General features: G+C 43.3%; 1 protein-coding gene across 1 annotated transcript in view; it reads right to left on the bottom strand.

The window, feature by feature from the left end:
• Positions 1–12,032: 12,032 nt before the first annotated feature.
• The window catches only part of CD36 (CD36 molecule), a 142,817-nt gene continuing 139,801 nt past the window's right edge, over positions 12,033–15,048 (bottom strand). The window contains exon 12 of the mRNA XM_029616476.1: positions 12,033–12,197. Within this exon, the coding sequence (XP_029472336.1) occupies positions 12,033–12,197 (165 nt within the window). The remainder of the gene's footprint in view (positions 12,198–15,048) is intronic.

Here is a 15,048-nt window from a genome sequence, read left to right as displayed (position 1 = left end):
TTCGTTGGATTCAGGTATTCGTATTCGTTGGGACCCAAATACTTTACATTCAGTCAATGGTGGGGAAACCCGATCCGTCCATTAGTTGAATTCGGTATTCCTTTCCCATTAAAGTTGTAAAAACAAACAAAAAAAAAACCCCCACCCAACCCTTTAAATTTAATTAACTACAACCCCCCATCCTCCTGACCCCCCCAAGACTTGCCAAAAGTTCCGGGTGGCCAGCAGGGGTCCTGGAGCGATCTCCTGCACTCAGGCCATCGGCTGCCGGTATTCAAAATGGCACCGATAGCCTTTGCCCTTACTATGTCACTGGGGCTACCGGTGCCATTGGTCGGCCCCTGTCACATGGTAGGAGCACAAGATGGTGCCAGCCGTCCATTGCTCCTACCATGTGACAGGGGCCAACCAATAGCTCCGTAGCCCCTGTGACAAAGTAAGGGCAAAGGCTATTAGCATCATTTTGAATACCAGCAGCCGGCGGTGCGAGTGCAGGAGATCGCTCCAGGACCCCCGCTGGACCACCAGGGACTTTTGGCAAGTCTTGGGGGGTCAGGAGGGTGGGGGTTTTAGTTAGTTTTATTTAAGTTCACTCCTTAAAACAGGAAAAAATTTGGTAATGATACGTTGCATTCGTAGGGGTTTGCCATGCGTTTTGCGGACCCACAAATGCAACGAATAGGGATCTATATGTTGCAGAATGCGCATTCGTTCAAAACAAATGCACAACCCTACAATACATGCCATTGAATTATCAATAGATTTTACATTTGTAAGTGCACTTTTAAGGGTGAACTTTAAAAGCCATAAGCATGTCAAAACCAGGAGATGGGCACATATCTAGCACATGCGCGTGTCCACCTGATTTTATAAACTACCCTCATACGCGCTCAAGTATTGCTGTGTGAATATCTTGCATTGGGAATAAAAGGGGTGGAGTATGAGTGGAGCATGAGCGTTATAGAGCAGGGCCAAGACATATGCTAAGTGACTTCTGCTGTAGAGGAGGTGTAAGTTTGCATAAAACTATTTCCAGGCATCTATGAAATGCTTGAGGGGTCTGGGTTAACTGGGGGGCATGCAGCCTAAAGACCCAGAGCTGTACAATGGGAAAACTGGTGGATGAACTGCTGAAACTGGTCACATGTTATAAAATTCCCTCATTTACATGTCTCAAAGCTGACATTTCCCTTGGGTGTATACATACTTAAAATTAGGGGGACACATATGTGCCCGGCCTATTTATAATTCTTCCTCAAAATGAGTTCCACTTGGTCTGATACAATTCAATCGGTATTTGTTTATTAATTAGAGGCTGCAGCAAAACAAGCTATCACTTAATGTAGTTAAAACTGAGTTCATTGTTATTCAACGCTCTAATAGCTTTAATGTCCCTTCCTTCATCGTGCTGGATAACCTTCAGTTTCCAATTTTGCCACATGCTAAAAGTCTTGGTGTATGGATTGATTACAAGTTGTCTTTTAATTATCATATAAAGATCATGGTCAAATATGTTTTTATTCAAGCTCACAGTGTTGCGATCCTGGTCTCGACTCCCACGACCGGGCCCTTACCTGCTCCATCAGTCCCGATGATTGGCCAGTCCCCCCGACGTGAGTCTAGGCTGGCACAGGCCTCTCACCGCTGCGGCGTCTCCATGAGGGAGACGCCACCGAGTTCCCAGACCTGGCCCCGCCTACCGCATACACGCGTGCGCGAAGAGGCAGCTTTTAAAACTGCAGGCGCGGGAAACCTCGGCCGGCCCCCAGAGTGACGTCAGACGCCAGCCGGGTATATACCCAGGCCCTGCACCAGGAAACTGCCTTGCAATGAGGTTCACTCCAGTGTGAGTATCTAGTTGATATCCGTTCCTGCTCCAGCCTTGATCCAGCTTCCGTTCCTGATCCAGCCTTGATCCAGCTTCTGTTCCTGATCCAGCCTTGATCCAGCTTCTGTTCCTGATCCAGCCTTGATCCAGCTTCCGTTCCTGATCCAGCCTTGATCCAGCTTCTGTTCCTGATCCAGCCTTGATCCAGCTTCCGTTCCTGCTCCAGCCTTGATCCAGCTTCTGTTCCTGATCCAGCCTTGATCCAGCTTTGTTCCTGATCCAGCCTTGATCCAGCTTCTGTTCCTGATCCAGCCTCCACTCCTGATCCAGTCTCTGCTCCTGCTCCAGTTCTGTTCCAGTTCCAGCCTTGCCTTGCCCTCAGACTGGCTTTCTGGTTCGTCTATTGGTTTCCCTTGTCTGCCGCCAGTCCTGAACTTGGACCGTCCTACACGCTGCTGACCTGTCGTCCCGGGAGACCTCTCCTAAGTCCCAGCGGTCCAGGTCCTCATGGGCTCCTCCTGGGGGGACCTTGGGCTTCCAGGGTGTATATCCGTGCCGCCTCCCGGCCGTTCCATCTCTGCGGAGTCTCCTTCACGTTCTGCCACCGCTCCGCACGGCCGGCCCAAGGGTCCACTACCCCAGTCATAACACACAGTTCTTTATGGTGTAAAGAATTTACTAGAACCAGGTGATTTCAGATTAGTGGTTCAAGATTGGGCTTCCAAAGTGATGCATATTGGGAAAAATAAGCCTTGCTGTAGTTACACAATGTTGGGTTCTATCGTAGGAGCTACCATCCAGGAAAAGAGATCTAAGCGTCATAGTGGATAATACATTGAAATCGTCGGCTCAGTGTGCTGTGAAAATCAAAACAGCAAACAGAATGTTAGGAATTATTAGGAAGGGAATGGAAAATAAAACGGAGGATGTCATAATGCCTCTGTATCACTCCATGGTGAGACCGCACCTTGAATACTGTGTACAATTCTGGTCGCCGTATCTCAAAAAGATATAATTGTGATGGAGAAGGTACAGAGAAGGGCAACCAAAATGATAAGGGGCATGAAATGGCTGCCCTATGAGGAAAGGCTAAAGAAGTTAGGGCTGTTCAGATTGGAGAAGAGAGACGACTGAGGGGGATATGATAGAAGTCTACAAAATCAGGAAAGGACTTGAACAAGTTAATGTAAATCGGTTATTTACTCTCTCAGATAATAGAAGGACCAGAGGTCAATCCATGAAGTTAGCAAGTAGCTCATTTAAACAAATTGAAGAAAATTCTTTTCACTCAGCACATAGTTAAGGTCTGGAATTCATTGCCAGAGAAAGTGGTTACAGCAGTTAGTGTAACTGGGTTTAAAAAAGGTTTGGATAAGTTCCTAGAGAAGAAATCCATAAACTGCTATGACGGTAATTAATAAGCAATAGTAGCTTGTGATCTGTCTAATGTTTGGGTAATTGTCAGGTACTTGTGACTTGGATTGACCTCTGTTGGAAACAGGATGCTGGGCTTGATGGACCCTTGGTCTGACCCAGTATGGCATGTTCTTATGTTCTAGTGTTGCCTAGCATGGAGTCCTGCAATGCCTTCTATCTTGGGCTCCCGAACTCTGCCCTAAAGTCCCTTCAATTACTTCTCAATTCAATAGCTCGGCTGATTAGTGATAAAAAGCATTCATTGTTTACCTGTCTGCTTTAGAATACAGTCTAAGATGTTGTTCCTAACTCACAATCTTCTCAGCATTTCCTCTCTGCCCTGAATAAACTTCCTCTTACAGTTTTAGCAAGCTACTAAAAAGTTAAGAACTCAAGAAAGGGGACTCCTCGAGGAGCCTACAGTACGAGCAGCGAGACTATCGGCAACAAGAGAAAATGCTTTTTCGGTGGCTGCGCCTACTATGTGGAACACTATGCCTGCAGGGCTGAGACTAATGGAGTGTACTAAAACATTTAAAACAGCACTAAAATCATTTCTGATGGGTCTAGCATTTGCGTAGTCATCCTTTGTGCCATATCCAAAGTAGTCCCCAACCCTGTCCTGGGGGCCCACCAGCCAGTCGGGTTTTCAGGATATCCACAATGAATATGCATGAGAGAAAATTTGCATGCACTGCCTCCCAAATTTTCTCTCATGCATATTCATTGTGGATATCCTGAAAACCCGACTGGCTGGTGGGCCCCCAGGACAGGGCTGTGGATCACTGCCGTATGCAGCTGCAGTTATTATGTATGTTTTATTTTGTAAATCAGTGTAAAATTGAAGAGCATCTGGCTACGCATGGTATCTATCAAACAGGCATGCGGGCACCCATACACATGTGTACATCGGTGCGCACCCAAAGACGCGGCAATTTTATAACATGCACACACATATACATGCATGTTATAAAATAGCCTCTGCGTGTGTATCTGTGCACCGAATTTTAAGCTTGAGCGTGCCCTGCATCATAAGTTGGCTGCCTGTATTTTATCACAGATGCACATCCAGTCAAGGACCAGTTTCACCAGTTCATGCACCAGGTTGCCCAGTGTTCTGCTAGGTCCTCCTAACCCCTATGTGTCTGTAGCCTGCACTCCCCCCCAGTTACCCCAGACCTTCCAATGCCTATACTTTTTTTTTTTTTAGTTTACATCTCCTCCATAGCAGAAATTAAGTTACGTGACACTGGACCTGAACAAGCGCCCAGGTGCTTAGGTGTTTGAATGACAATTGCCCTGCCCACACCACGACCCCTTTTCTTATCCAATGAGCGACATTCATGCATTGGGATTGTGCATGATTATAGCTGCCTTATAAAATCGGTGGACATGTACAAATGCCAGATGCGCTCCCACTTTCCAATTCTGGTGTGCGTCCAGCTTTGAAAATTTACTTTTAAATGCATATATGGGCTTTTGAAAGCTATTATGATAGTATATCATATTTACATCCATAACTCCTTTGAAAATTACCTCTTAAATAGTCATCTAAAATTGTGTCTGTTGATATTATAATAATGCAATAGAAATCTATATTTTCTTCATGAAAGCTCATTGTTGTTATATGGACACATTCATTTTTCAAAAGTTCAATTGACTATTTCCAAATATGCTTGAGTACAATTTATGTTCATCCTCGTTTATCTGTTAAAGGAAAAAAGATTTAAAAATAAAGGTAAGTTTGCTATGTATAAAATAAAAATATGGGACTTAAAATGATGTGACTGTCAAGTAATGATCTGCATAAAATACAGGTAACTCATATTACTATCACTATGTCCCATAAGCCAACCATCTCCTACCTCCACAGTATGAATCTAAAAAATACCAGAGCAAAACCAAAAGAAATGTCATTACCAATGTACATCAGAACATCCTATGCTTGTTTCTAATATAGGTGAAGATAGAGGTTATATATTGTACCTGAACTTATATAAAACAGATTCCCTCTTGCAGACACACCTCTGGGAATTTGAAAGACTGTCTCTGCACTCATCTAGAGTAAGTCTAATTACCGTATCTGGGCTGGCTATTCAGGGAGACATACCTTGTGAATAACCATCGCAGGCACAAGCTGTGGGGAATCTTTTCTACCCGGGTGCCATGTAGCTAATTTTAATAATGCAGATAATTTCACTTTGGAAATTAGCTACAAGGTACATGGCTACAAAAGAGCATGCACACCTTACAACTGTAATATTTGCCGGTTGGCTGTGAGCTTGAAAATAAATGCAAGGATTTGAAAATCAACTGCAGATTGCTAAGGTAAGCCACATAAAATCCAGGAGAGCACAGAATGATATGTGTGAAAGGTCTAGCACCAAATATTCAAAATGCCTATGAGTGACATCAACTGTAAATGAGTGGGGAGTTGCCTAGTGATTGGAGCAGCAGGCTATGACCTGCTGCTCCTTGTGACCTTGGGTAAACCACCTCATCCTCCATTGCCTCAGATACAAACTTAGAGCCTGATTTATTAAGACTTTTTTCTCATTCTGGGGCAGATTTTAAAACGAGCGCGAACAGCCTACTTTTGTTTGCGCTCCAGGCGCAAACAAAAGTACGCTGGATTTTAGTAGATACACGCGGAGCCGCGCGTATCCACTAAAATCCTGGATCGGCGCGCGCAAGGCTATGAATTTTGTATAGCCGGCGCGCGCCGAGCCGCGCAGCCTACCCCGTTCCCTCCAAGGCCGCTCCGAAATCGGAGCGGCCTCGGAGGGAACTTTCCTTTGCCCTCCCCTCACCTTCCCCTCCCTTCCCCTATCTAACCCACCCGCCCGGCCCTGTCTAAACCCCCCCCTTACCTTTGTCGGGGGATTTACGCCTCCCGAAGGAAGGCGTAAATCCCCGTGCGCCAGCGGGACTCCTGCGCGCCGGGCCGCGACCTGGGGGCGGGTACGGAGGGCGCGGCCACGCCCCCGGGCCGTAGCCACGCCCCCATACCGCCCCCAAAACGCTGCCGACACGCCCCCGAAACGCCGCGACGACCGGGCCCGCCCCCCGACACGCCCCCGACACGCCCCCCTCCGAGAACCCCGGGACTTACGCGAGTCCCGGGGCTCTGCGCGCGCCGGGAGGCCTATGTAAAATTGGCTTCCCGGCGCGCAGGGCCCTGCTCGCGTAAATCCGCCCGGTTTTGGGCGGATTTACGCGAGCAGGGCTCTGAAAATTCGCCCCTCTGTGTCTAAGGGAAAAATGCTTAGTAAATCAGACCCTTAAAGGAGAATTTTGAAAATGTTACTTGCATGAACCTGCATCAGTAGCCTCTACTCACGTACTCGTGTTTTATAAAAGTGAAAATACGTGCATATTTTCACTTTTACGTGCTCAGATATGCATGTAAATAAGGGGCAGGTCTGGGGATTCCAGGGCGGAGCCAATACTTACGCATCTAAGTTGCTATTTTAAGACAGGTTCATACATTTTCCAATTTGCTTATTTTACACCTGTTAATTATCTGGTGTAAGTGACATTAAACGTGTTTCTTGTGTAGCGCTGGCTGGGTGGGAGGTCTGGGTGAACTGGAGCAATTCAAGCTGAAGAACCAGGAAGAAGACTGAGAGAACTGGTGGGCTAATTGGTAAAACTGATTATTTCCTTGATGCGCAAATGATTTAAAATTGGCCGACTTACACAAGTAAACCTTACTTTACTTTCACACAGATATTTAAAAATAGGTAGGAAAAGGGCACTCGTTCAATGCATTGATGTACGTGAATCAATGCATTGCATGTATTCGCACATAAGCTTCCATATGTTGCAGAGTAGAGCGTCACCTATTTTATAAAATGCATTTATATCATACACACAGGTTATAAAATACTATGGTAAAACTACGCAGAGCCGTATATGCCGCTGCGCACAGATCTTTGAAAGTTATCCTCCCTGATTGTAAGGTGGAATGTAAACTAAATAAACAGAGAAAACAGACCCATGTTTGGAAAACCAGAAAGAAAGGAATCTAGTTCAAAATCTTGTGATTTCTCATACTTGTCACTTACTAATAATTTGGAATGTTATTGGAAATCTAATGAACCATTGAATTGCACTATTTGATCACAGCTGATGAAAGATGGATAATGATGGCATCCGATGTTGGCCTTCAGAGGCCAAGATGTAACCTGTAGAAATGCATTTTATTTCATTTCAGACCTTCTACTATGAAATGAGTCCATTCAATTTAAATTAATTAGTAACATAAGTTGCAAAAGGTTTTATCGTTACAAAGATCCACTATAAGCTACCATTCTTTCAAGCTTTCTTAAAGTACTGCAGTTTCAGCATTAAGTATGCTTTTCTGTGAGTGTAACATGAAAAAATTACCCATATCAAGAAAAGTACATTCTTTTTAACAACATTAATGCAGATTTTCAGTGGCATAGTTATGCTTTTAAAGTATGGTGAGGTGCTTTAATATTGATATACACATGACAAATGCAGAAAGTCTCTTGTTGGTCAAGTAATATATTTATTGTATTATTCAAATCCGGCAACTCCACTTTTATATAGGCTGTCCTTTAAAGAAAGAGTCCCCCAACACGGACCCCGTGTTTCGCCAGTCCAGCTGCGTCAGGAGGGACAGAATTTAATGCCACCAACCTGTAACAACAGAATATACATATATCGACCAAAAGCACAAAAGGGCAGCCATTAAATTAAACAGAGCAATATCATTTATCAAACCTACTGGTGTTCCAGACTATGTTCATTCCTAGGGAGCGCACAGGACTTACTATTTATTTATTTTTTTTTATTTAATTTCTTTTCCTATACCGATGCTCAAGACTAGGTCTTATCGTACCGGTTTACAATGTAACTGAGGGGAAACCAATTAACATCAAGGTAGAAAGTAAAGTTACATTAAACAGGGAGCATAAAACCTGGGCAATGGAAGACAGTGCAGAGTTTAAACTAAGAAACAATTAGAGAGAGATAAATATATAAATCAACAAAAACTGTAAGATACAAAACATAGGTTTGTCCTAGGCAGTTATTAGCCTGGTATGTCCAGAGGGAGAAGGAAAGGGTGAGGTTGGGTGGGGGGAAGGGATAGGGGAGGGGTGGGGGAGTGAGAGTCAGTGATGGTTGAGGAGATCCTTCAGCGGTAGGCTTCTGCGAAAAGCCAGGTTTTCAATTTCTTTCTGAAAGTTGAATGGCATTGTTCTTGGCGTAAGTCTTGTGGAAGTGAATTCCAATGTAGTGGACCTGCTGTTGAAAGAGCTCGCTTGTGAATAGTGCAGAACTATGCAGAAGGAATTTAAACACTCACATTTTTTGGCGTGAACAAATTGCACCAATCAGAAGAGCGGATCAAACAGCCAATAAGAGTGTGACACATGCGGGAAACTAAGCTTTTACATTCAGATAAAGTGACTCCACTCAAGTTCCAAATTCAGGCCTTTAGGGGCTATAGTAACTAAAGTATAGATCCATCTCTGTTCTTTTTTAATCAACATTTCCGAATAATTCCCACCCCTCACAGGGGGCATAACTATATCGAGAATGAAAAATTTCAAATCAGACACAGGATGAGAACATTGTATCCAGTGATCAACCAATGGTGCATTCTCCCGGCAATTTTTAATTTTAGACCGGTGCTCAATGATGCGAGTCTTTATCATTCGGGAAGTTTTCCCCACATACAACTTCTGGCAGAGACAGCTGATGATATATATCACTCCCGTTGAAGTACAATCAGACTCCCCAACTAATTAATATGTTTTCTTTGTAGTCAGGTGAACAAACGATGACAAGGAAAAAGTGTGAGCGCAACCGAACAGTGTCCGACCATTCCAGGCCTGTCCCAATCTCAACCATTGATTGAAAACTTTCTCAAAACCTTAAATGCGACAGCATAGGGAGGTTCCGTCTTGGATGCAGAACAGGAGCAAATTCTGTCATCCCAGGAACAATATCAGACCTCGTTAAGTCCCGGTGCACCTAAGACTCCAGAACCGCCAAACCCCACACATAGCCTGGGCTCAGAGGCGACAATTTCTACCAAAGATGTGATTTTGCCGCTAAACACCAGGGGTGAAATCGGGCTTGATGTGGGTAGAAAAGAAAGTACCAGAGACAACCCCCGCTGGAATCTGTAGAAAAGAACAGCGGAGAAAGTCATTCATCTTTGGACCCTTTAACATCAACTCCAAATGGTGCTAACGGAGGGGTAGTATCCCCAATTTTGAGGACAGAAAACTACCTGCAACCTGGTGATAGAGTAGTTAAACTTGGGAGCTCTGTAGCGGAAAATACTCAAGGGGTCACTATGGAAACGATATGGGGGGTATTAATGGAATTAAAAGTTTCTATGAATAATCTTGAAACGAAATGTCTGATGTGCAAACACAGGGTAAAGTAACAGATGAAAAAGTTAAGAAGTATTCAGAGAAATGCGAGAGTTTAGAAAAACAGTTAAATCAGGTACAGGAGGTTCAAGTAGGATTAATAAAAGGAGAAACAGCAAACTCTAGAAGAATAGAGATAATTGAAAATAATTCACTATATAATAATTAGGGATGTGAATCGGGTGATCGATCGTCTTAACGATCGATTTTGACTGGGGGAGGGGAGGGAAATCTGATCGTCATGTTTGTTTTTTTTAAAAATCGTTAAAAATCATAAATCGGGGGAGGGCGGGAAAACCGGCACACCAAAACAACCCTAAAACCCACCCCGACCCTTTAAAACAAATCCCCCTCCCTCCCAAACCCCCCCAAAATGTTTTAAATTACCTGGGGTCCAGTGGGGGGGGGTCCCGGCGCGATCTCCCGTGATCTCCCACTCTTGGGCCACGGCTGCGTTAATAGAAATGGCGCCGGTGGCCCTTTGCCCTTACCATATGACAGGGCAAAGGTAGCACCGGCGCCATTTTGGTTCCTGACACCCGACGTCACGAGTGCAGGAGATCGCTCCTGGACCCCCGCTGGACCCCCAGGGACTTTTGGCCAGCTTGGGGGGGCCTCCTGACCCCCACAAGACTTGCCAAAAGTCCAGCGGGGGTCCGGGAGCGACCTCCTGCACTCGCGCCATCATACGACCCGTATGACATAGTGAAGGCAAAAGTAGCGCCGGCACCATTTTGAATATTGGCAATACGGCGCGAGTGCAGGAGGTCGCTCCCGGATCCCCGCTGGACTTTTGGCAAGTCTTGTGGGGGTCAGGAGGCCCCGCCAAGCTGGCCAAAAGTCCCTGGGGGTCCAGCAGCGATCTCCTGCACTCGTGACGTCGGGTGTCAGGAACCAAAATGGCGCCGGCGCTACCTTTGCCCTGTCATATGGTAAGGGCAAAGGGCCACCGGCGCCATTTCTATTAATGCAGCCGTGGCCCGAGAGCGGGAGATCGCGCCGGGACCCCCCCACTGGACCCCAGGTAATTTAAAACATTTTGGGGGGGTTCGGGAGGGTGGGGGATTTGTTTTAAAGGGTCGGGGTGAGTTTTAGGGTTGTTTTGGTGTGCCGGTTTTCCCGCCCTCCCCCCTCCCCCGATTTATGATTTTTTGATGATAAATCGGGGCAATTGCTAATGTATCGCGGCTCTAACAATTTTTGACGAATTAAAATATATCTGACGATTGTTTTAAATCGTCAAAAAACGATTCACATCCCTAATAATAATCTTAGGATTTTAAATTTTCCTTCTGTGAAATGTATTTCTCCTTTGGAACAATTTAGAAGATTTTTAGGTGAAAATTTATTGATTACCCCGGAAAAAATTCCTTTAATAGAAAAAATCTTTTACATTGTCACAAAGAAAGAGAATGAAAATGCTTTGAACCAATCGCAGCAATTAGATAATCTCATAAATTTCTTACAACAGACGATGGAGGAACAAATAGAGTCAAGAGGTACCCTATGTGTAAGGTTTCAAAAAACTGAAGATAGGGATAACATTTTGAAACAATTTTTGAGAAATCGAGAAAAATTATATCTTTCTGAGAAAATTTGGATGTACCCAGACATCACTAGGAATACCCAGATAAGAAGAAAAAGTTTCCTTCAGATGTGCCCTGAAGTAAAACATCTGGGAGCCCAGATGATAGTTTACTTCCCTTGTAAATGTGTTGTTAAACATATAAATGAACGCTTTGTATTTTTTGAGCCCACAGAACTTAGGAAATGTATAGATGCTAGACTGCCAAAATAAAAACTCCAGGTTGGTCATAGGTATATTAGTATATGGCATTTAAACCACCTAATTGAATGAAAAATGTTTCCTTATAGTAGCTCCAGAATTGAATATATGTAGGTTCTCTAGTTTCTTTATAAAGGGTAATATAGGAAGTACTAAAAATTTGCGTGGTAAAATGTTGTTTTGTTTGTTATGGAAGCCCTGTCATTGACATGTAAATTACTGTCTAAAATATGCAAAATGCATAAATATATAATAAATAAATAAATATATTAAAAAAAGACAGTCTATATACAAGTGGAGTTGCCAGATTGGAATAATACAATAAATATATTACTTGACCAACAAGAGACTTTCTGCACTTGTCGTGTGTATATCAATATTGCTGAGTGTAGCCCCTGCTCCAGTAGCGGTATTTTGAGGTGCTTTAATATGCAATAATGGTCTTTCAGGAGGCCCCCTTCATGAACCAAGTAAAGGATCTCCATGCCTAGAGTGCAGGTCCCACTCAACATCCCCCCACCCCAAATGACTGTTCACTCCCCCACACGCATGCATGAAACATGTGGTACTACTGTACCAGGATACTTACCTATTTTGATTTCCGTGAGCCGCGTATACAAAGAGTGATAGAGCAGGCTAGGAAGGCCACAAGCCCCAGGCAGAGCAGGACCACCTGTACTATCATCAGTATGTTCATTGGTGTAGTTACTGTGGCTTTGAAAAGCTCTGCATTGGCATCATCGATTGTGGCAGTCTGTAATAAAAGTCAACAGCTGCATCACTCCATATACAATAAAGTCGAAAGGAGGAAGACCACTGAATTATGAGTCAGATCCTGACTGCAACATCTGCTGTGCCAGTAACGCTTTGTGCCAATCTGAGTAATTTATTTTAAAGTATCTCTCTGTATCTCACTTCCATCATCTGTAACCAGATAATGATAATAACTTTAGTGCTTCAAATTTTCCATTTGCAAACTCTCATGCAATGCAAAGTTCATAATGTATGCTGCAAGACCATCCACCCAGTGGAAACAGGTATGGTCAAGTGACATAGAATCATAAAATATAATGACAGATAAGAACCCTAAAAGCCATCAAGTCGGTGATTTAATGCATTGCTTTTGGACCCAATTGATCTCTATCTTTCTCTTCAGTCATTGGTAACTAAAGCTCCTCTATGCTCATCCCATGCCTTCTTGAATTCTCTTACTGTATTTTTTATACCATCACCATTAAGAGCCTATTTCATGCATCAACCATCTTTTCGGTGAGAAAATATTGAAGTCCATATTCAAATGCCATTTAGATGAATAATGTAATAGTTATCCATATTCATCTTATACCTAGCTAAATTCTAGCCGGATAACTATTTACTCGGCTACATTTTAGCTGGATAAGTTGGGGTCAATCCGGGGATTGGTGGGAGATGTTCCAGGGAGGAGCAGAGTTAGGCAGATAAGTAAAGTGGCTAACTCTGATATTTGGAGTTAGCCGGTTAACTTATCCGACTAACTCTGGTTGTGCCTTAGGGCTGTCCTAAAGTTAGTTGGTTATTCCTGCTGAATATGGACCCTCCTTGAGTCTAACCCTTTTTAACAGACGTATAATGCATGACTTCTTGTTTTAGAGTTACCTGAATGTAATCGGCTTTGAAAGTGCATGAAAAGGGGAATATAAATCAAATCAAATAAATAACATTCCACTGAAAAAGGTTTGCTTCTTGAGTATTATTTATACCTTTCAGATATTTAAATGTGTTTATCATATCCTCCTCTATCTTTCCTCTCCTCTAGGGTTATATATTTAGGTCGCTCCTTTTAAGACTTTTGGTGTAGATCCTACACCACTTTGCCCCATCTCTTGAGTGCATCTACTCTTTATATTAGGGATGTGAATTCATTTTAACATAAATGGTATTCCAAACCAAATCAGGAATTTTTATTCCAGTTGATTTTATCCCAAAATGTATGCACAATCCCCCTGAAAATCCCCAAAATTTTCAGCTTCTTTCATCTCGGGAAAATAGTGCACACTGTTTGTGAACAGTGCATGTTATTTGCAAATAGTGCACACTATTTTCTGAAACAAAATGAAAAAAAACAAAACTTAGCCCAGAAAATGAAAACATGAATAAAAAATGATTCAATCATGAATAAAAATTAAATTAAATGAAAACATTTCCATGAACATTCTTACTGTCTATATCCATATGGAGCTCAGCTCTGGCAAGGTGCATGTCCTATCTATGCATATCCCAAACTGAACTCTAGACTGAGGGACTGCATCATTCACATGGGCATGTGGATGTACATATATGTACATATATGCTTGTGCATTAGCACACGCCCAGAGAGCCGCCATTCTATAACATGTGCACATGCATCTTATAAAGTAGCCTCGAGGTGCATATTTGTGCCTGCCCAGCAGCATAAGTCAGGTTTGAGTGAATGAATTTTATAACAGGTGCATGTCCAAACCATGACTAGTTTCACCAGTTTGTCCACCAGTTCACCCAGTCTAGAGTTGATACTCCAATTCCCCTTGGTTCTTTAGCCTGCACCTCCCGGCAGTTACTCCAGGCCCCATAAACCCCTCACAAATGCCTAGAAATAGTTTTAAGAGGACTTACACCTTGTCCATAGCAGAAATAAAGTTTTGTAGCACTGGCCTGGGAGCACACCCAGGCGCATTTACTTTTACATTTATTAACATTTATGAATCGCCCATCCTAATTAAGGCCTGGGCATAGGTACTTGAGCACTCATCTCCTGGCCCCAGTTCTCTTCTGTTCGATGTGAGATATTTGTGCATCAGGACTCGTGCTTGCATGTCCTAGATGTGTGCATGTCTCCCAATGTTGGCACTTAAAGCGAGGTCTCGCTAATGCCCTGTACAGAGGCATAATCACCTCCTTTTTTCCAGAGGTGCAGAAAGAGGTTTACCGCATTAAAATTCTGGTTATGCCTTTCCCTATGTCCCTTAGAATTGTTACGGCTCTGGCCGCTGCCTTGTTCTACCATTGTTCTGCCTCGATAACATCACAAATTATCAAACTGAAAGTATTTCTCCTGCTTAGTGATTACCAGTTCCTCATTCCTCAGCATAGATTGCTCCCTTGGAATTTTGCACTCAAATGCATTGACTGCACTTTTTGCATTGAAGCTTAGCTGTCAGCCACTCAAACATTCCTTGATTTTTTTTTTTTTTTAGCTTTCCTCCTTATGTCTACTCCCTCAGACAGGTCCTCTGTGTTGCAGATCTTGCTGTCAAAAAGACAAACATTTCCTTCTAATCCCTTTGCAATATCGTTCATGAAAATATTGAATAGAACCAGGCCAAGGGTCAAACCCTGAAGCAGTCCACTAATTGTACATCTCTGTTCAGAGAGCTCTACTCCTCAATCAATTCCTAATCCAGACCATGTCCTGTGAAATCCACATTATTAGCAGAATTCTTTTTAACTTTAGTGTAGGACATGCATCTTACAGTATACTGCTACATTGTGAAAAACTTTGTTAAATGTTCTCCTTCAGACAAAACTACATAAATTTAGCAAACCTTGGAGATGACACCAGCCTGGAAACTACCCATAAGTAGCAGTAG

This window comes from Rhinatrema bivittatum, chromosome 9 (genome assembly GCF_901001135.1).
Source record: "Rhinatrema bivittatum chromosome 9, aRhiBiv1.1, whole genome shotgun sequence".
NCBI classification, from domain to species: Eukaryota; Metazoa; Chordata; class Amphibia; order Gymnophiona; family Rhinatrematidae; genus Rhinatrema; species Rhinatrema bivittatum.
The sequence above is the reverse complement of the archived record's forward strand: the minus strand, read 5'-3'. Positions and strand labels throughout refer to the sequence as shown.